Below are 20,245 nucleotides of genomic sequence, written 5' to 3'. Positions count from 1 at the left end.
TCACTGATGGCTCTATTTCTGGTCAGCAGGGTTACAGCAGCCTGAGATTCAGGTCTATCAGACATCTGAGCTCGCCTGTGGAGGACCTGGAGATGTGTAAAGTGGTGGGGATTATTGATAAGGTAAGAACTTAAGTGTTAGTCATAGTGTGCTGTGTGAGTAAAACACCTGGCAAATTTGTGGTGTGGAGTGAAACCCATGAAACGTTATTTTTTTCTAACAATGTTCTACATGGGCTGTATGATGAAAGCAGAAGTAAAACAGGTGTGAAACAGGGTTCTGTTCTGTTTTTTCTCAGTACAGTTTACGAATGCTAATTTTAACAACTGAATTTTAAACCAAAACTGAGCTGCTTGAGTCATTACCAGCATGAAATGCATGAACAAGTATTAATCATATATTTTATTACAACTAATAAATCCAGTCAAGTATAGATACAAAGAACAGATTTTCAAGGTTAGAGTTCAAACCCATAATATATTATACTGTATATGAGCTACAGCATGTAACTGGCTAATCCCAAAATATGTAACATTTTAATTAATGAATATATTTTCTTTAATGTTACATGACCAAAGATGATAAAATGAGATTTGCATTTTCTCTATTTTTTATGTGGTTGATGTGCAATATTCAGAAGCTAAAACATGCTAAAATCCTGCTTCATGCTGAGGTGATCAGCTGTACTGTGCTAGCTTTAGCCAGCAAACATATACAGTATAAACCCATATGAACCCAACGAAACACTACAAAAAAAACCGCTGTTTTTTAATATCAAAAATAATTTTTTATACATTGTGTAAGGCAATTTGCGCTGTTCTGCTCACACGTTCTGTTTAATCATAGCACAACAAAAATGAACTGATGAAGTGGAAGAAAAGGGCATGAACAGTATCAGGATCAGCTACGATGTTTCTATGTTGTGTCATATACTCCATCATGTACCAATGAATCGCACTCCAGATGCTCATTTGTGCTTGTGTTTGTAGGTTTTGACTGTGCAAAACCTGATAAGTAAGGAGACATTTGTGATTAAGGTAGGTCTCCTGCCATATCCTGATGCTATAACTACAATAGCCTACAAGCAGAATAGCTGTCTCGCTAAAACGCTTATATCAGTGGGGGAAAAACTCTCAGTTCTTGTCTTGGCTCATTAAGCCATCATTGATCCAGTTAAAAGCACAAGTGCACCTTACTCCAAACCAGCTCATGTTTCTAAAACCAGGAACAAGATTTCGGAAGTAGGCAGAGTAAGCAGACATGGTGTATACAAGCATGCCATAAAACATAATGGGACAAGTTTTTTTATAGGAAAACAGTCTGTTGTCCTCCTGATCCTAAAGTGTTTTAAAATAATTAATTAAAGACACATTATGCTTATGTTTCTGTGTGTAGTGATGTTCACTGTTGTGGAACTATAAGCAAGGTATTTGCTATTGTCATAGCAGCAATATGTTGCCATGTGAAATCTGAAGACTTTCCCCTTTCTGTCATATAAATCCCTGTGTTACTATTAAGATTATGTATTTATATACCTGAGAGTTTCCTTGCAACAAGATCTATTGCTGTTATAGAAAAAGAATCAATACCTTCTGACCAAGCAGAATTAATAATGATTAAAATATCAAAATATGTTTAATGAACAACTTTCATGAAATGAATGTATTTCTCATGTGTTTTAGTTCTTTATATTAATTGTTAAACAATTTTTTTTATAGCTTTGTACTGTACATATATATAATTCTAAATACCTGGATACTTCCTCCTGTCCTGCAGAGCCTACCCAAGTCCAGCTGGGAGAATCGAGAGCGTTTCACCATCATCCCTCAGGGTGTCCCGTTTATGGTTAAGTTACTTAGGTACTATGTCAGCGAGGACTCTGTGTTCCTGCATTTAGAACATGTTCAAGGTGAGCGGACAAAAGTGTCACATCAAGCCAGAGACAATTTAATACACAGAGCAGAGTGTTAATTTACTAGGAGTCTGTGAAGTACTGAAAATTTTGAAATATACACCTACATTTGTACTCAAGTCTTACTGTAAATTAAGTAAGCTCCACCTGATCTTCTCCTTCTCTCTACCTGATCTTCTCCTTCTCCTTCTCTCTACCTGATCTTCTCCATCTCCTTTACTTCACCTGATCTTCTCCTTCTCTCCACCTGATATTCTCCTTCTCCTTATCTCCACCTGATCTTCTCCTTCTCTCCACCTGATCTTCTCCTTCTCTTCACCTGAACTTCTCCTTCTCTCCACCTGATCTTCTCTATCTCCTTCACTTCACCTGATCTTTTCCTTCTTTTCACCTGATCTTCACCTGATCTTCCACTTGAAATTCTGCAAAGCTGCTTTGAGACAATGCCTGTTGTTAAAAGCGCTATAGAAATAAACCCTAGATAGATAGATAGATAGATAGATAGATAGATAGATAGATAGATAGATAGATAGATAGATTGATAGATAGATAGATAGATAGATAGATAGATAGATAGATAGATAGATTGATTGATTGATTGATTGATTGAGCACTTTAATATCCCAGAGGGAAATTTACATATGAGTTCACATTTTAAGTTTATTTGACAGAACTAATATGTAGCGCAGGGGTTCTGTAGTACTTGCTCTCCTTTAGTACATTACACACAAAAGAAATGATTTTTTTTATATTTAAAATACAATCTAATTTAAATTGCAGATATCTGCAGATCAGATATTAATGTGAAAAGTGAAATCTGTCTGGTTTAATTGAAGTAATTCAAATCAGAAGTATCCACAGTAAAGTTTCTGTCAGTGATCCTTTTTTTTTATCTGGATGTTACATTGGATTTTTATGCACTGTACACACTCAATACAAAGGGTATGACATAACGAATGTCCAGATGAAATGCCATTAAATAAAAATCATAGATTTGATCAAACTACATTTATAGAATTTCATAGGGCAGCAACACCATGCATAAAATTTACTGCTTATGTCTCTTTTTTTGTCAAGTCTGTTCACCAATGCTATGTATTTTATAATTCCAATCATTACATTCATTGAATTATAATATTAAAGTGAGTAATTCTGTAGTTTTATGGATTTTGTTTTATAACGGTCAAAGGACAAATAAGTGCTTATATCTAATACAGCAATAGCATTACAGTATATTAGCCATTAGAAGTGTATTGAACTGATGCTCAGACGAAACATCATATACTTTATATGTCTAGAACAACAAGTAGATGCAAAACAAATGTTTCAAGGACTTAAAGCAACATGAATTATTTTGCTCAGGTGGGAAGCTTTTCTCCAAACTGCACCGGATCAAAAGTGAAGTAGCGAGAGAACATCCAGACTGCTCCACCCCCAGCCAGCACAAGTTCCAGCTAAAGAACAGCTACACCTCACCTGCTCTCACTCAGCTATACCAGCTTAATGGAGAGAACCATCAGAGAACATCCATATTTCCTAAGAGTAAAAAACTGGAAAGCCTGGAAACGGACGAACTCTCTTTTTGGAATGAGACTGAGCATCAGCTTGACAGTTATGGCACACACTCATACTGTGAGGAAACAGGATGCTTGCAGATTTCCCGGTCGGAAAAAGCTGAATTCCAGCTAGAGCAATCCTATAACTCTTATGCAATAAGGACAGATTCCTATTCAATTGGTCAGCGAGATCGTCTTATATCTCAGGAAAGTTTTCCACTTCCTGTTCGTCCCTGTGTCATCGTGGATACTCGGGATCCTCTCAGTGTCACGACCGATCTTTTAGGAAATGACGTACACATCGAAAGGATAGACTCGAGCTTGGATTTTGATAAAGTCTGGACTGCTGTACCAGCTCAGGAACAGTGTTTAACAGGAACCAAGTCAAATCCAGACAAACTTGGAATCAGTTGTGCACCTCAGCTCACACTGAGCTCTTTATTTGATACCACACAGCCAACCCTGTGTAGCACAGTCAATATCCTTCCACAGAAAGTTCGGATCGTTCCCAACACCCTGCCTTTATCCTCACAGAACCAAAAACTAGATGAAATTACCAACAGAAAAACAAGTAATTTGGAGAACCAGTATATGACTAGCTTAAGCTCAGGAATTTCCCAACCAGGCACAGAACACTGCAATGGAACACGGTTTGCTGTGGAAAGCAAACTTGTGAGACCTTTCGCCTTAGACATCATGACAGCAGCTCCTCAGGTGAACAATACAAGTAAAGACAGGGAAAGAGAGTCTGTGGAGGTTGGAGAAGAAACCTGGGAACTCCTTAGTCCACTGTGCTCAGATAAAATTCAGAATCCGTTCTTTACTCCTCACGCTTCTCAGGAAGAGCAGCTTATAGAAGTTGATGGCTGGTGTCACTTGCCTCAGCTTAGAGCGAGGAGCGGTAGCGTGAACCAACAGCCTGGTCGATGGGGTCTTCCTGAAGAGGACGTGCGAATATGGGGAGCGCAGATCCTGTTAGCTCTAGAGAGCCTTCATGAGCAAGGCATCATGTGCCAGGACCTCAACCCCAGGAACATCCTGCTTGATAGCAAGGGTGAGTGTGTGACTCTACAGTAACACCAACATCCACACAAAGTTATATAATATTATTGCATGCTCTTAAATACTTAATATTGAAATAAGCTTCGTATTTCTTTGTTCTTTTTACAACTAAATAATGAGATGTATTCTAAACAGGAAATGTGTGCCTGACTTACTTTGGTCAGTGGACGGAGGTTCAGACGGAAATTATTCACAAAGCTATGGATGAAATGTACTGTGCACCAGGTGAGGATGCATATAAAGAAATTGTAACTTTATTATTAGTGACGAATCAGTATGAAAATTCTAATACCTGTTATGTACCAGTTCATGTCTGCCAGTGCTGCAAGGGGTCAGTCCTAATGCCGACAAATGTATAAAAAGTATGGATAATTCAGTCCATTTATACATTATATGCACATGCATCATAAGTAAGGCTGTTGCGATTTGCATGCCATTGCAAAGCGCGCATTTCTTTTCGACCATTTTTATAAAAAAATATAAATAAATATATGAGGTGAAATCAAAACCTTTCAGCGCAACACACGTTTATTCACGGCATCCTTTCTTTACTCGGATATAAAAAATATCCTAAAAAATTATTTTTAATCAGTAAACATTTGTTTTTACTGATGCACCAAGTCTCAAATCAGCACCAAATTCCACCATGATGCACACAATTAACCCTCTGGGGGTCGACAATCGCGCCAGCACATTTTTCGTGGCATTTTTTCCTCATAATGGAGAAACAAACTTAGATTACTCTGTTTTTTTTGTTGTTTTTTTTTATCGTACAGATAAGAGCAATACATCATAAGAACTCATAAGAACAAAAAGCTGTGCTTTTGTAAAATGAAAATAAAAGACAGGGGGCGCTCTCTGCCGACTCTGTCATCTCTCTTTACAGACACATAAATAAAACATCCCGAATCTCAGTAAATATGTATTCATTTAAGGTACATTTAGAACAGATAAGAAATGTCATTAGATAACTCATGAGAATCATGGGATTATTCACGATTAAATATTTGATTTGATTGACAGCCCTAATATTAAAATGATGTGAGATCCAGTTACCAGTGTGACAATAGTGTTAATGGCTTTACTTAGGTATGTTAGAGCTCATACTTCTTTTCTATAACTTAAGTAAAAAAAGTGTAGTCAGTACTTTTACCAGTCCTTTAAATCGTGTGTACTTTTGCCACCTCTGCCAATGCGATGCAATTCATCCCATCACGTGAGTGCAATTCAGTCTGGTACAGATAATTAGCTTTATGTTTTTGGTTCAGACAGACAGCAAATCATAAAGTGCCTTCTGACTTGTAACGCATGGCTCTTTCACAAACAGGCCTTTGTAGTGCAAAAAAAAAAGATTAAATAAAACCAGAGGTTTCCTTTTCTGTCTCCAGGAAGATGCAGCTCTACCTCTGCCATGTTAATCTGTATTCTATGTGACTCTCTGGACACCACTCAGTCTTCGTAGTGTTGTGATACGTCATATTCACAGCAGTAGCAGCAGTGATGCGAGAACATGCTTAAGAAAGAGTTTAGCGAGGAGAAATCAATCTACATATAAAATATTAGTCACAAGTTATGGGTCACTTTCGAAATAAAAGTACAGTGCATTGACTACTATTTATATATAAATAAATTGTTGTTTTTTACAGATACAAATATGTTAAAAACGATGCATCGCCATAGAAATGCCAATGCATTTATTAGGGATATTAGGTGAATCTTACCATAACTAATACAGAATATACTGGTTTTTGCAGAGTAACTATCAAAACAATACTGTAACAAATAAAATGACAAAACACACAGGTTAAGGTCAAGTTAAAGCATTCATGCCTAACATTCTAATCTTTCAAAATGTAATAAATATGGTTATTTATGAGTATTGGTTGGAAATATTAGTCCAACGTTTTAAATGATTCAGTTGTTATTATAGTATCATTAGTAGTATCATTATTTACTGTAGAGTTTCTGTTGTATTTGTAATAATTGCACATTGAAAACAAAATAGCACAAGTTGTTACTTGATTACATTCCAATTCTCACATGTGAATGAAGGAATTAAATAAATAAATAAATCAGAGAGCAATTCTGTGTTTAAAAAAAAAAACAACACATCAGCAACATTTTACTTTGATTTAGAGGTTGTAACTGTGTATTTAATTTTTTGGAAACAGAGATTGGGGGAGTATCCAAAATCACAGAGGCGTGCGACTGGTGGAGTCTGGGAGCCTTATTGTTTGAACTTCTTACTGGAATGGTAAGCACATATATAGATATAGCTTCAAATCTCTGTATATTAAATCTAATATAATACAAAATTTATATTACACTAAAAACACTAGTTCTATGGGGAGCTCGGGGTCATAAAGGGTGATAGCAAAAAGGTTTCGAGACTAGCTCTGTTAACAAAAAAGTACATTATTTAAATAAGTTTACACACTATCATTTCCAAAATAGTCCCCTCGCACAGCAATACAGCACTCCCAGTGTTCCTGCCACTTCTTAAATATATTTCCTGAAAGTCTTTTTTCAAAGCTTGTCAAGCACCTTCTCATATACGTGCCTTATCTCTGCAATAATGTCAAAAAGTGACCTTTGAGCTGGTTCTTTATCTCCGGGATGAGTGCGAAGTCTGCAGGAGCCAAATCTGGTGAATAGGGTGGGTGCGGAAGTGAGATCATGTTTTTTTCTGGCGAGAGACTCACGTGTGAGGAAAACTCAATGCTGGTGCATTGTCATTTATTTACTTGCTGCCCATGATGAAATCGCAGATGTGGTAACACACGTGGTCAGAATAGCACCAGTTGCACAGCTCCCCATGTACACAGGATGATGTCTTTTGGCACACTAACTTGAACATCAGTGCTCCCTGTGACTGTGCATGCAGAGTTGTGCTGCCATCTGTTGGTGTGTTGCAAAACTAGTCTCGAAACTGTTTGATACCACCTCGTATTCAAATACATGAAATCAGAATCGTACATGTAAATGTTCTTTTAGTGGACAAATATGCATCCTAAATGAACCATTAGTTTGTGAGATTAGCAAAAAAAAACTTTTTTTTTTTTTACCTTTTCTCTTAGCCCCTGTGGCAGTGTCATCCTACAGGTGTGCATCCACACACACAACTACGTATTCCAGATCACCTGAGCACTGCAGCTGCCTCTCTTCTCACTGAGGTACATCTAAAGCACACAATGAACCTGAAAACATTTGTCTAGCTTTGTAAATAAAGCTTTGTTTTTTCTTTCTTTTTTTTTTTTTATACACAGCTCCTTCAGTATGATGCTGGCTATCGACTGGGCTCTGGAGGTGGAGGTGTTAGTGACATTAAGTACCACCCCTTTTTTAACTCTGTTCCTTGGCACACACTTGCCAGTTAATGGATCCAGGGTGTCTGGTTCTAAAGACCTAACAGCTGTGATTTATGAGTAGTCAAAGCTGAAAGAAATGCCTTTGCTGCCCCCTGGTGGTGTAGAAAACGATTATCTCCAACAATGCATCAACAGCTGAACTGCTGAAAATACACATAAATCCAATTAATTTAGACCATTTCCCATTTTAAACTTTTCTGACATTGTGCTACACTATAAACAAAATCACTCATTTCAGTTGCTATCAAAGGAATTTATTCCAGGACCCTACAGTACATGTACTGGGTTTATTGTAAGTATATACCAACATCTCAGGCATTAAACCATTGCTGCACTTCTGTATGACAGATGTACAAGTGATATGCAATATCATCATTACATCTGACTATCAATCAAGCAAGCACTGTAATATCAATCCAAATTGTCAGTACAGATTTTAATGATATTTTGGACAGTGGTGTCATACATTTGTGCCTCAAATTATCTGCATTAAGAAACATTTTTATGCTCAGGATGAGCTACCCACATTTTTAACCAAAGCAAAAAAAAAATAAAATAAAAAACAATGTCTCCAAGTGCCTGTGTTTCCTTGATAACCGTATGCAAATGAGGGTGAGTTTGCAAAGTCTTTGTTCACAGTCAAGTGAATGTGCCATACATGCAGTTGGCACAAAGTTGAAAATGAAGCACTTATTTTACCTCAGTCATAGCATGTGCCCAAGCTAATAGCACAACTACCACATCCTGTCTTGCCACTGAAGTCATAGATGAGACATTGGTTTATGAATTTTGAGTTTTTTTCCTTTTAGATTCAAGTGTTTAGCAGCCCCAGCGCCCACATGCATCTGCTTAAACCGCACGCATGTCTGCTTAAAGTTGATCATCAGAGTAGCTGAAGAAGAAGCAGCAGCAGCAATGTGGCCGATCCTTAACTCTCTCTAGTCAGTATGGTCACTTCAGTTTATCAGCTATTAACCTATAACTGGTTGATGTCTAAGATTAAATATTAGAACGAGAATAAGCACCAGAACACGACAAAAAAAAAAAAAAACCTGTGATTTTCATCCATTTATTGTTTAAAAGCTTTTTCCTCTTTAAATAGTTCTTTCTTTACACGGCATAAACAGAATAGTTTCCCCGATGAGTTTGACTGATCTTGATGTTGTTTAAGGGCCATACTGTAAACACAAGTATGTACCAAAGTGTGTGTTAAAAAGAAAAAGGTATGCTGACATTGTGAACAGTACAGTACAACAGTTTGCTGGTCAGCTGGTGGATCACTACCTCTTGAAAACACATTGTGTGTAACATGAGATGCTGTGTACTACTGTGTGCTTTTTATACCAGTCAGAAAACTATTATTTGGACATATTCTGATTAACCTATACATTTAACTGAATACATATCAAGTTAAACAATGGGCAAAAAAATCACTTATGAATGGCATGAGCACCTTCTTGAAGGGGAAAGAAAAAAAAAAGATGCCGACAGACACCTGTACAAGAATCAGCCTTTCTCCTGTCTAATCCATGCAATTTCAAAGTTTACCTTCTTATTATTGTAGAGTAAATTAACATTCAAAAAGCTTCTTTCCTTAGTCATTGACCACACAGTAAGGATTTTTTTTCTGGAGGGGGGGAGGGGGGAATAACCACTGTGTGGGAGTCTGAGAAATTCAGCCATTAATCTGTGCATTATGACATCTCACATATCCAAGAGGAGCACCCTGGGGTCCTCAACCACAGACTTGATCTTACGCAGGAAGGTGACTGCCTCTCTGCCATCAATCAAACGATGGTCGTATGTCAGAGCCACGTACATCATGGGTCTGACCTCAACCTGAAAACCAGAGACATTATAAGACAAAGAAAAGTCAAAAAACACGTACGTTTACCGACAAGTCACATGTAACAAATTTATAACTAACCTTGCCACTAACAGCCACTGGCCTGTCAAAGATACCGTGCATGCCCAGAATGGCAGACTGCGGTGGGTTGATGATGGGTGTGCCGAAGAGTGAGCCGAACACTCCTCCGTTACTTATGGTGAACGTGCCACCATCCATATCCTCCACTGCGAGCTCGTTCTTACGTGCCTGTGACCCAATATATATATTTTTGTGTATTTAAGTGACACATTTAAAGCACCGTTTTAGGACTCTAAAGGGCAAAGCTAACACCACCAAAGGATAAACCACTTGTTTTTCAGATACTGTGGGTCTGAGGTTCCCACTTTAACCATCTGCTTAACCCTCCGATTAATCAGGTCATTTCACAAATTTGTCTAAAAGTGGAGTTTGTGTTTGTTGTTCCATTTAAAGCATAGCAGGGTCTAAGAACGGTTTGTATTCTCACAGTGCACTGTAAACAGCTAGTCGGATTATACAACCCATACTAGAAGTATAAAAAGATCATGATTCATATTTTCAGTCTGTTCCAAAGAGGAAAAATGGCTCTTACCTTTTCTCCCAGCTCGTTTATAGTCTTTTCAATGTCTGCAAAGTTCATTTCTTCCACACCTCTGATTACTGGCACCACTAATCCCTGCAAGGATGAAATGAAAACATGGATGAATCAGAATCCAGTTTACACATAAATACATTTCTATATTCACTGCTAGCAAACTGCTAACACATGAGAGCACTTTATCTCCCAGTGTGTCAGTCACTGCAGGTCTCAGACCAAACTGGGTCTCATTTGTACTAAAGTGGTTATAATACATTACTGCAGAAATGCATCATGTTCACGCTCATTTACAGGAGTAACATTACACTTTTTGACTAAATGCACTTATTCACGTGACACTTTACAATATTAGAGGTGGCAAAGTGTGCTAATGCTATCTATTTTACCTAATTATTAAAGAGAGAGAGAGAGAGAGAGAGAGAGAGAGAGAGAGAGAGAGAGAGAGAGAGAGAAAAAATAGATCCAAAAATCACCTTTGGTGTCGCTACAGCCACACTGATGTCCACATAATCTCGGTATACAATCTCTTTGGTTACGTCATCAATTACTAGGGACGTAAAAAAAACCCATTATGATCAAATTGTGATCTTTATGAAACTTTCTCACACACACACACGCGCACACACCAGTAAACAAACAAACAAATAAATAAATAAATGTATGAATAAATTAAATAAATCACTTGGGACCTGGTATAGGATGTATTAGCTCTGACAAACTGAATAAATCATGTAACAGTGACTGTATTTGAATGTATTTCTAATATAAATTTTATTTATGCTTCCAAAACACGCGCATACATACCATATTTACGAAAATGGAAAAATAAAGTCAGCTGCTGCTTTAGTGTCTTTCATTTCATTGGGTTGTGGCTCAATACTTAAATATAAAATCTAAGTGTTTTTGTAGGTCAGGTTTCTGTGGTTCTGAAGGAAGCCGAGGGGAAAAATAGTCTATAAATCGTGATCTTAGACGCAGAACACACAACCTCAATAACCACAGATGCCTGCTAGTAGTCGTTTGTGAGGTGGAGGCATTAAAAGCACGACTAGCTGGGGTTGGAGGGACGTACCTGCGTTGACGGCTGGCTGGTCTACCAAAGCGTAGGCTGCTGCTTTAACGAAAGCAGACATGAAGCCTAGTTTGATGCCGTGCTTCTTGAGGAAAGCATCTTTGTAGGCGTTCCTCATCTGTGAGATGTTGCTGCGGTCAGGGAAAAAAAAAAGAGAGAAAAAAATAAGCAGTAGTCCTTTACTCAAAGTGATACCCAATTTTCATTTGACTGTAAAAATTGCATGGTGGCAAACATTTCACAGAAACGTTCCGGGGGAAATATTCTTTTAATACACAGCTGGAATAGTTGCTGCAGACTGCAAAACAAAATCTCTTCCAGAAACAACAACCTTGAAGTGCTACATCAGGGATTTTATTGACAAAGCTTTGCGTGTATGATAAAAATGGTGCACTTGCCCAGCGCTTTTTAATTGTCTGTTTTCCTGTCTCCAACTCCGCTTAAGCTCTAGGGTTTCTCCGCTAACGGAATTAGCACCGTCCCAAGACACACTCTCCGAGAAAGGAGAGAAGACGAGATAAAAATCTTCACTTTCTAAACCTTTCAAATCTTATTGGCTTGTCATAAAAGCCCATAACATTGCAGGCAGTCTGCTCTCTGAGGGCTGCTCTCGAGGGAGAGCTGGGCAGATGCTTTAGGCCCCTGACTGGCCGTGCTACTTCGTCTCCGTACGAACCCTGGCCTGCGGAGTCTTGCTCCATTCCGTCGATACCAACTAGATTTGTGCGAGTACGAAACCTCTGCGAAACCGAAAGCCGACACCACCATTTGCTCCTGGGAGAAATCCTCAAAGTGTCATCTTTTGAAGTGAGGGTGGGGGTCTGAGGACATTAACGTTTCCTTCTAAATTAATAAAGCACGTTTTACCCAAATCTTATCTTTGTTTTTACTGACATTAGTACCAAATATTTACATTCCAGGCTTTAAATGGGCATCGGGTTTCAAAAAGCTCTTCCTGTAGGCCAGATTCCAATCTATAACCATTTGTGTTAGCATTGCTGAGGTTCTAATCAAGTTTAGGAAACAAACAGGACTTTTGCCCCACCATTACAAGACTTTGCTTTCTCATTATTATTGACCTGATCTCAATGTATGACTCCTAAAAAGAACGGGGGTCTGTCCCTTTAGAGAAATTAGACACAATAATAAAATAAAAAAAAAATTTTAAATAGAAAAAAGTGGTGACTAATCTGACCTCATGTCCACCTCGTTAAAAGTTGTCAACATGGCACAGGTGGTCTGAGCTTCTTTAAGCCTCTGAGCAATCCTCAGCCTCATACGATTCATTTTAACCTGCAGAATGAAAAGAATGCAAAATATCAGAATTACCCACTGTTTAGGAACAGTTCCTCATATATAATGCATTTTAGAGGGCATGTCTATATTCTTTTTGCTCTTACATTATCCCTCTGTTTTGTGTACATCTCTTTAAAAATGTGATGCTCATGCTTGGTAATAAATGCAACCCTCTGTAGGTCTTTACCCTGTGCTCTGAGCGTGCTCCCTTTGCTCCGGCGTCTGTGGAAGGGGCAACAGGGGCTGCAGTGGCTTTGATGTCTGAAACTTTATCAAATTGACAAACATTTATAGCATGTCAGCATGCTGCATTCCATGTTTCATTAAAACAAAAAGAACTCTCGACTGTGAGTGCATGGTTGATGAATGCAGTGCCACTCACCTGGTTTGGAAGTGGCAGGCTGTGCTGGCACAGGTGGCACTGGGGGCATGGTGGTTGGGATGGGTCCCACTGTAGCAGCAGAAGGAGGAGGAGGTGTCGGAGGTGCTGCAGCCGCAGGGGCCTCGGCTGCTGGAGCGGGTGCAACAGCTGCCTTGGGAGCGCCGGCTGAGGACAGCATGAAACCACAAAACAAGGCTCAACCTTTACCAGGAAAAGGATACAGTATTTTCAGTAAGTGCTATATTTTGTACCAGATACTTTTGATTATCTTATCTCTCTGTAAATGTATCAGAAGAGACAAGGAGCTAAAGGCAGCTTAGTTAAGATCCTGGGCTAATAACCACACTGAGGGCTGAATCAAAATCGTACTTTGCACTTCATGTGCATCCTTCCAATGGTAAAGAGAAAAACAAATAGCTCTAATCAGATGGAATTATTGGGAATATGGTCTCTTCTGAAATCTGTAACAATTTGCCTTTCTATCTTAATTATTTGACTGCATATTTAGACAACAATTAATTCTGGTTCAGTAATCTGACTTGGCAAGCAGAGTTCCAAGCAAACTGCACTGGATGTGTTAACGTGTGCATGAAAATATCACTACCATCTGTACAGTCAATAACATCAATAACAACAATCAATAACATCAAGGATATATCGTTTATATATGCATATGATTTAAAATATAAAAACTAATTAATGTAAAGGAAAAAAATTAAGCAAAACCTGCTACACCTTAAAGAGTAATGTACAATCAATTTGGAGCAGGAAAATCTATTTGGCTCTAACAAGCAGTGGCCTAGCAGTATAAGTGGTTTCTTCAGGATCTATAGAACTGTTATACAACTGTTATATCATAGACCTCTTATACAAAAGCAACATCAAGCTTGAATTCATGCTGTAATACTCGATATGAGCACAGTGACTAGCTGTGTGATATTCAGTATAATCGTGCTTTTGTTCCAGGAAAACCCTTTAAATGTCATGACTTTTATGCACCAACCTCCTTTTCTCAGTTTGAACAGGGGATTGCCTCCCTCCACTCTGCCTCCATCAGGAACCAGGAGCTCCTCGATCACTCCTGCAGCTGGAGAGGGCACCTGGACTGACGTCTGAACGTACACACGGCAAAATGCTTAACACCACAGCGTGGAATTTTACAAATGTGATATCCCTTTAAGTACTTTTTCTTTTTTACCTTATCGGTCTCAATTTCACAAACCACCTCGTCCTCTTTGACGGTGTCTCCCACAGCTATGAGACAAAACAAAACACAGACGTTAATATTTAGTGGACACGTTGACAATGTAAATAGGGTAATGATTTGAGGTCAACAGAGAAAACACACACATACCTTTCTCCCACCTCACATCCCCCTCCGTGACCGACTCAGCAAATGCCGGGGTGTTAACAGTAATAACTTCATTCCCTGCAAAAGACACAGAGTATTTCTTTAGTGCTTAGACTGGAAAATGGTCAGACTGGTACTAGTTTTCAGAAAGGATATAGTAACTCAATCACTCTTGACAACCATGGTGAGCAAAAAAGCATCTCAGTGCACTTGAGGTGGGTGGGTGAATTACAACAGCAGAAGGCCACACTTGGGTTCTACACTTGTCAGGTAAGAACAAGAATCATGAGCACAGCATCACTCTTACTGGAGAGTGAAAAATAATAATAAAAAATTTTGAAACAATTAAAGAATAAGCCTGCTTAGTTAAAATGGAAAAAAAATAATATATATATATATAAATAAATAAAAAATTTCAGAATAAATCAAATTAATGCAATACACTTTTTTATTATATTGCTTTAAATGTATAATCGCATCCCAGTCGTCTAGCCATCACAATTTGGCCCATGTCAAACTCACTCCAAACCCTTCCATTTTTCCTATTTCTAAAATGTTCACTTGCTGCCTAATATATCCCACCAACTAACAGGTGCCATGAAGAAGAGATAATCAGGTGTTTTTTTTTTGTTTTTTTTTATTATAAATCTCAACCTTTGCATGGAAAGTTTATATGAGACCCCCAGAGCGGTCCAAAGTTTTGCGGGTGGTGCGTCAGTAATAATGGTCCGTGGGGGAACTGTTATGCCTTTATTGTTACATTTCATGTACACAAATTACTTTGAGAACGTATCCATTACACTAACACAGTTTATAATAACCACATAATTTCTATTATTACTTTTCTGACTGTTCTGTAAATGAGTCACTGCCAGTGCTACAGCAAGCACAAGAAGTACTGAAACAGCCTCATATCCTAGGTCTTTGTAGAGGAGTCAACAAATGTGGATTTTCATGAAACATAAAGACAATCCATATCCTCTGCCTCTTTTGCAATATTGGACATTGCACCATATCTGCTTCCTCTCCAGATTCCCACCCCACCCCCTTCCTCACTGTTAGTTCACACCAGGAGGCCAATAATGTATACACTGATTAACAAAACCAAGATATAGGGAAAAATAAATTTATTCATTTATTGTGTTAATTTTAAATATGCTAAACAACCTTTAAACAACTTCTTAGCTCTTTAAACCATCTGAGAAGCTAAATAATATAGTCAGATCCTTTTGGCCTGGAAAGAGCAGTCTCATGTGGTGCCAAAAGATATGATCAGCTCCTTGTTTCTCAAACAGATGTTGTTTGCTTTTAAATAACTTCCCAACAGGCTACATGTTACAGATACAAAGTATAAAATCGGCACCAAAACCGTATGCGCACGAAGATACATACTGTGGGGTGCAGTGGTCTTGAAGTATCTAATCTGGAAAATACTGGCCCTCGTCTCATATTTCCTGCAATTCAATGGCAGGAAACCAAAAAAACGTGTGTTATTAAGGACGCATTAAAAAAAATATTTCAGCATTTAATATTTATATCCTAAAGCAATACTTACAGATTGTTCCTGATTGTGAGACACTGAGAAGCTGATATGCCTAAAGAACCGAGAACATTAATTTGCTTACAATGTGGAAAACAAGCAGCTACTGGAGGTTACGGTAAACCTTGAAAGTTTTATATTTATTTGGAATAATACTACACACTGAATACAAGTTAACACAAACTTACCTGAAGCAGCTCGTCTTGCTAAAACATTGTTACTCTATAAAAACAAAACAACCATAAATTATTGTCCAATAATACACAACACATTTTGGGGGGGATGGGTTTGGGTGAGTTGGTTATAAAGGGTATAAGCAATCAAACTAATCCTACTCAAATTTGTCCTGTGTGTAATGAAGAAACATTTTAGGAATTAAAGACTAATGCCAAAACCTAGATTGAGACACAGCTAGAATCATTTACCACTGTTGATTATTGGGAAATGAACACTTAAAAGCCACAAGACTATATTTAACCTGCTCAGCTGAAATGCAACCACTGCTATTGCTAGTGAAGAAAAAAATTTCACAATACATTTTTCTTAACATTAACAAGGTCATTGTCTTGTAACAAATCCAGCCACTTCTGAAGCAATGTACAATTTCAATACAAACGGTTACGGTTACGGATGCCAACGAAATTCCTGTTTTCAACTGCTCTGGTGCTTTCTATATTAACGATTAAGAAAAAAAAACATTGTGGAACCAGAAAACCTCTCTCAGCCATGCTTTCTTACAGATCTCTAATAATTTTCTGTGCTATAATTCTGCTCATATACAAATAAAAATGCATAAAAAAAATGTAGGTAGTTGATTCCTTTCCTTTTTTCTGATCACTTCTTATAGAGAAGTGGTACCTTGGTTAAATAAATCATGTGATCAGGAAACAAATACACCACTCTGGTGAGCAGATCTCTCACCCATTACGATTCAAGAATTATTACGTTTGCCATTAAACAGTGATACAGACATTCTTCACGGTGAGTTTGAGGTGACGAGGATGTATTTGTCCACCGATTACCACCATTTCCACTACTGTATTCAAAGCAGCCCTGCAAACTTCTGCAGTCCTTATATTGATCAGCATCATGACACACTTAAAGGAAGCCTCAATAACACCAATCGTTCACCTCTTAAATAACATTTACATCTGATCATTTACTTGATCACATTTCAAATGACTTATCCAAAGGGATTCCACAGAGCTGAGCAACCGAGAGATAAAGAGTCTTGTTTAAAGGTCAAGAAGTCTCTCCAAGCTGGGGTTTGAACTCATAACCTTCTGATCAACAGGTCAAAACATTAACCTTAAAACCACCAGCTATACATTTGACTAGGTCTGAAAAATCTAACGTCACATGAGGATGACGATGACTTCTACCTAGATTTATGTTCCCATTTTAGGCCTGTTGGGAATCAGCGGTAGAGGGATCTAAAAGGAGCAGGCCTGTTGCTTCTGCCTCTCTCAGTGTTATTGCTTTAAACTGCAATAAAACTTATAACGTTACTGAGCAACTCAAGAATGGAAGTGGCAGTAATTAATATAAACTACTACAATGGCTTAGGGTTACAACATGCATGAACTGTTCAGTATTTAAGTATCCATTACTGCACATAATCTAATTAAAATAAATGGATATTCTGTGTCACCCAGATGATGATGGGCTCCTTTTTGAGTCTGGTTCCTCTAAAAGTTTCTTCCTCATATCATCTCAGGGAGTTGGCAACTGTCATCACTGACATATTAGGAATAGACTAACATGCAATAATAAACAAGTGTCATATTTTCTAAACTGTAAAGCTGCCTTGGTACAATGTTCATTGTTACAATAACTATACAAATATAATTTAATTTAAGTTAAATAAATGTAAGTGAGCCTTTTGAGCACAGTCCCCTTGACGTATTGCGAGCAACAGGCACATTTCATGATGCTAACAAGCTAATAAGTAGCTAGTGAATGGCTAGCAATGGAATGACCTCGTACCAAAGTCCCCTCCAACAGTCCCCTTCTCTGGGCTAATTAAACCCCAGAAATATGCATAACTGCTTTTTTTAAGCAATTAAATATTTGTGGCATTTTCAGGAGGTGTACTTTTGGGTTAAATTATATAATAATAAAAGTATTAGCCCGGTTTATTAAAGCAGGGTAACATGCTGTCCTTGGTCTGGCACTGAGGCCTAACCAGCGCTGTAGAAGTAAGAGCTTACTCTCAAGTCACCCGGTGCTTCCTATATAGGTGCACTACATAGATACCTGCCCCTAAAACAGACCTAGTAGACTACATGTTTCGATTAACCTGATTTAGGATACAGCCCTGAACGTTAGCTTAGCATGACTCTGGACTGAATCCGCCTGCAGCTTTCATTGGGGACGTTAGCATGGGCGCTACGTACCTGTCGGAGGGCAACGATAGAGCGACCGACAGAGCTTGTGAGACACCGGGAACGGGACAACATATCGGCTGCGATGACACGCCCGTATCACGTATATTACAGCGAAACAAATCCCCACAGGATGAAGGAACTCTTCGCTCTCAACCTGAGCAGCGTCTCCCGGCAGCTTCACACCGCGCATGCGCACAAACCTCCACGCCTGCGTGCCTCGCCGAGATTAATTGCGCATGCGTATCATGTACACACACGCCTGCGTTATGCCTGGTGTACGAGCTCAGTGGCCTGTTTTGTCAGCATTGACTGTCATGAGTACACTATATATTTTGTAGCCCAGATGTTGTTCTTTATAAGAAATGTAGCCAATTCAATGCAAAAAGAACACAGGACTAACACTAACCACTTCATTTTTGGGTTTCATTGATCCCATCTGGCTTTGCTAAACACACCCAACTTGTTAGTCAACCTTGTAGACCCTTGTAGATCTGGTTGTGTTCCTCATCATCATGCAAAAACTGTTTCAAATTTAGCTTTTGGCTGAATATTTTAATACCCAACAATGAGCTAATTATATATGCCAGCAACCCAGCTGAGCTTGATCTGCTAATACCAGCACCACAGTCATCATGCTTTTATCATTTCAGGATCACAGTGCTTGGCTGAGGATGGTTTACCACCAAAATATTCTCTTCTCAGTTGTGGTTATATGTCACACTATTCCAACTGACTGATGTGATATTGAATTGGTTGATAACATGTTCTTAAGATGAGCTACATTCAGGAACAAGAAACAAAAAACAAGAAGTTAAAAAGTCTACAGCTGTAGTGGAAAATGTTAAATTAAATGAAATGAAAGCATAAGTGACTACTGTATAGGATATAAATACTTAAATGATCACCTACAATGGTTAAGGCTCAGGGTTACTAATTGAAAGGCCGGGGTTCAAGCCTCATCATTGCCAAGCTGCTAATGTTGTACATTAAGGCTCTTTATTCTTTCTGCTTCAGGGGTGCTGTATTATGGCTGACCCTACGCTCTGACCCAAACATTTCCCAAAAATGTCCCATAAATTTCATTGTGCTATAATTTATATGTGACAAGCAAATGCCTTTCTTTCTTTCTTTCTTTCTTTCTTTCTTTCTTTCTTTCTTTCTTTCTTTCTTTCTTTCTTTCTTTCTTTCTTTCTTTCTTTCTTTTTTCTTTCTTTCTTTCTTTCTTGCTTTCTTGCTTTCTTTCTCTCTAATAAGGAAGGATAATAATACTAAAGATAAAAATAATTATATAATATGAATATTTTTAATTGTTTCTTAGAATAGCTCAACACAAGATACTATAAAAAGAAAAATGTTTCTTTCTTGTCCTGAAGAGTGATGGTTTACCCTTTTGTTCCAAAAAAAATGTAAATGATTTTTAATGGTATGGTTGGTAATTGAGGATGTGATTATACACAGTGACAGGTTAAAATTAATTTAATATATGCGTTATTATTTATGGCATCAATGCATTGATTTAGTTACACTATACATACACTATACATAGACTATTTACACTATAAAATAGTTTAATATATACTATAAAAACAATCTTATACACAAAAATGATCAACATAATCTAGCATTTTAGGAACACATGAAGAGAAATAGACATGTTAAGATGTTCAGCTGCATTAAATGATATAATTAATGTATTATTGTGCAGAAAGAAATTTGAAAATTGAAAATAAAATCGAAAATAAAATTCCAAATGTTTCTAATTTGTAAATAATTCTATATATATTTTTATTCAGTATGAAATGATGAATAAAAATCACAGCTAAATGGCAAATTAAATTATTCTTCTAGCAGTAA

At 37.8% G+C, this 20,245-nt stretch overlaps 2 protein-coding genes across 3 annotated transcripts in view; one reads left to right on the top strand and one right to left on the bottom strand.

Annotated features, from left to right (window-relative positions):
• rps6kl1 (ribosomal protein S6 kinase-like 1) overlaps positions 1 to 8,473 on the top strand; it is a 14,923-nt gene extending 6,450 nt beyond the window's left edge. For both annotated transcript variants that reach the window (XM_083543928.1, XM_083543929.1), the window contains 8 exons: positions 30 to 122; positions 990 to 1,037; positions 1,777 to 1,909; positions 3,275 to 4,522; positions 4,666 to 4,755; positions 6,702 to 6,784; positions 7,608 to 7,703; positions 7,797 to 8,473. In XM_083543928.1, the coding sequence (XP_083400054.1) occupies positions 30 to 122; positions 990 to 1,037; positions 1,777 to 1,909; positions 3,275 to 4,522; positions 4,666 to 4,755; positions 6,702 to 6,784; positions 7,608 to 7,703; positions 7,797 to 7,907 (1,902 nt within the window). In that variant the 3' untranslated portion in view covers positions 7,908 to 8,473. The remainder of the gene's footprint in view (positions 1 to 29; positions 123 to 989; positions 1,038 to 1,776; positions 1,910 to 3,274; positions 4,523 to 4,665; positions 4,756 to 6,701; positions 6,785 to 7,607; positions 7,704 to 7,796) is intronic.
• Positions 8,474 to 8,953: 480 nt separating this feature from the next.
• On the bottom strand, positions 8,954 to 18,620 carry dlst (dihydrolipoamide S-succinyltransferase). Its single transcript, XM_083543970.1, has 15 exons — positions 18,401 to 18,620; positions 16,193 to 16,226; positions 16,020 to 16,059; positions 15,857 to 15,918; positions 14,468 to 14,542; positions 14,312 to 14,367; positions 14,117 to 14,225; positions 13,114 to 13,278; positions 12,919 to 12,998; positions 12,631 to 12,728; positions 11,436 to 11,566; positions 10,837 to 10,910; positions 10,358 to 10,441; positions 9,826 to 9,993; positions 8,954 to 9,737 (listed from the first exon to the last, which is right to left on the bottom strand). Exons 1-15 carry the CDS (start codon positions 18,461 to 18,463, stop codon positions 9,603 to 9,605), a joined length of 1,374 nt encoding a protein of 457 aa, XP_083400096.1. The 5' UTR covers positions 18,464 to 18,620; the 3' UTR covers positions 8,954 to 9,602.
• Positions 18,621 to 20,245: the final 1,625 nt, after the last annotated feature.

The sequence above is a fragment of the Silurus aristotelis genome (assembly GCF_946808225.1).
Source record: "Silurus aristotelis genome assembly, chromosome: 6".
In the NCBI taxonomy this organism is placed as follows: Eukaryota; Metazoa; Chordata; class Actinopteri; order Siluriformes; family Siluridae; genus Silurus; species Silurus aristotelis.
The sequence above is the reverse complement of the archived record's forward strand: the minus strand, read 5'-3'. Positions and strand labels throughout refer to the sequence as shown.

Bases quoted from the DNA above. Each gene is read 5' to 3' on its own strand.
- dlst (XM_083543970.1), bottom strand. From the start codon at position 18,463: ATGTTGTCCCGTTCCCGGTGTCTCACAAGCTCTGTCGGTCGCTCTATC. The intron at 10,911-11,435 runs GTACGTCCCTCC...TTACGTCCCTAG, and splicing joins CCAGCCAGCCGTCAACGCAG to TAATTGATGACGTAACCAAA. The intron at 10,442-10,836 runs GTGATTTTTGGA...TCATCCTTGCAG, and splicing joins TGGCTGTAGCGACACCAAAG to GGATTAGTGGTGCCAGTAAT.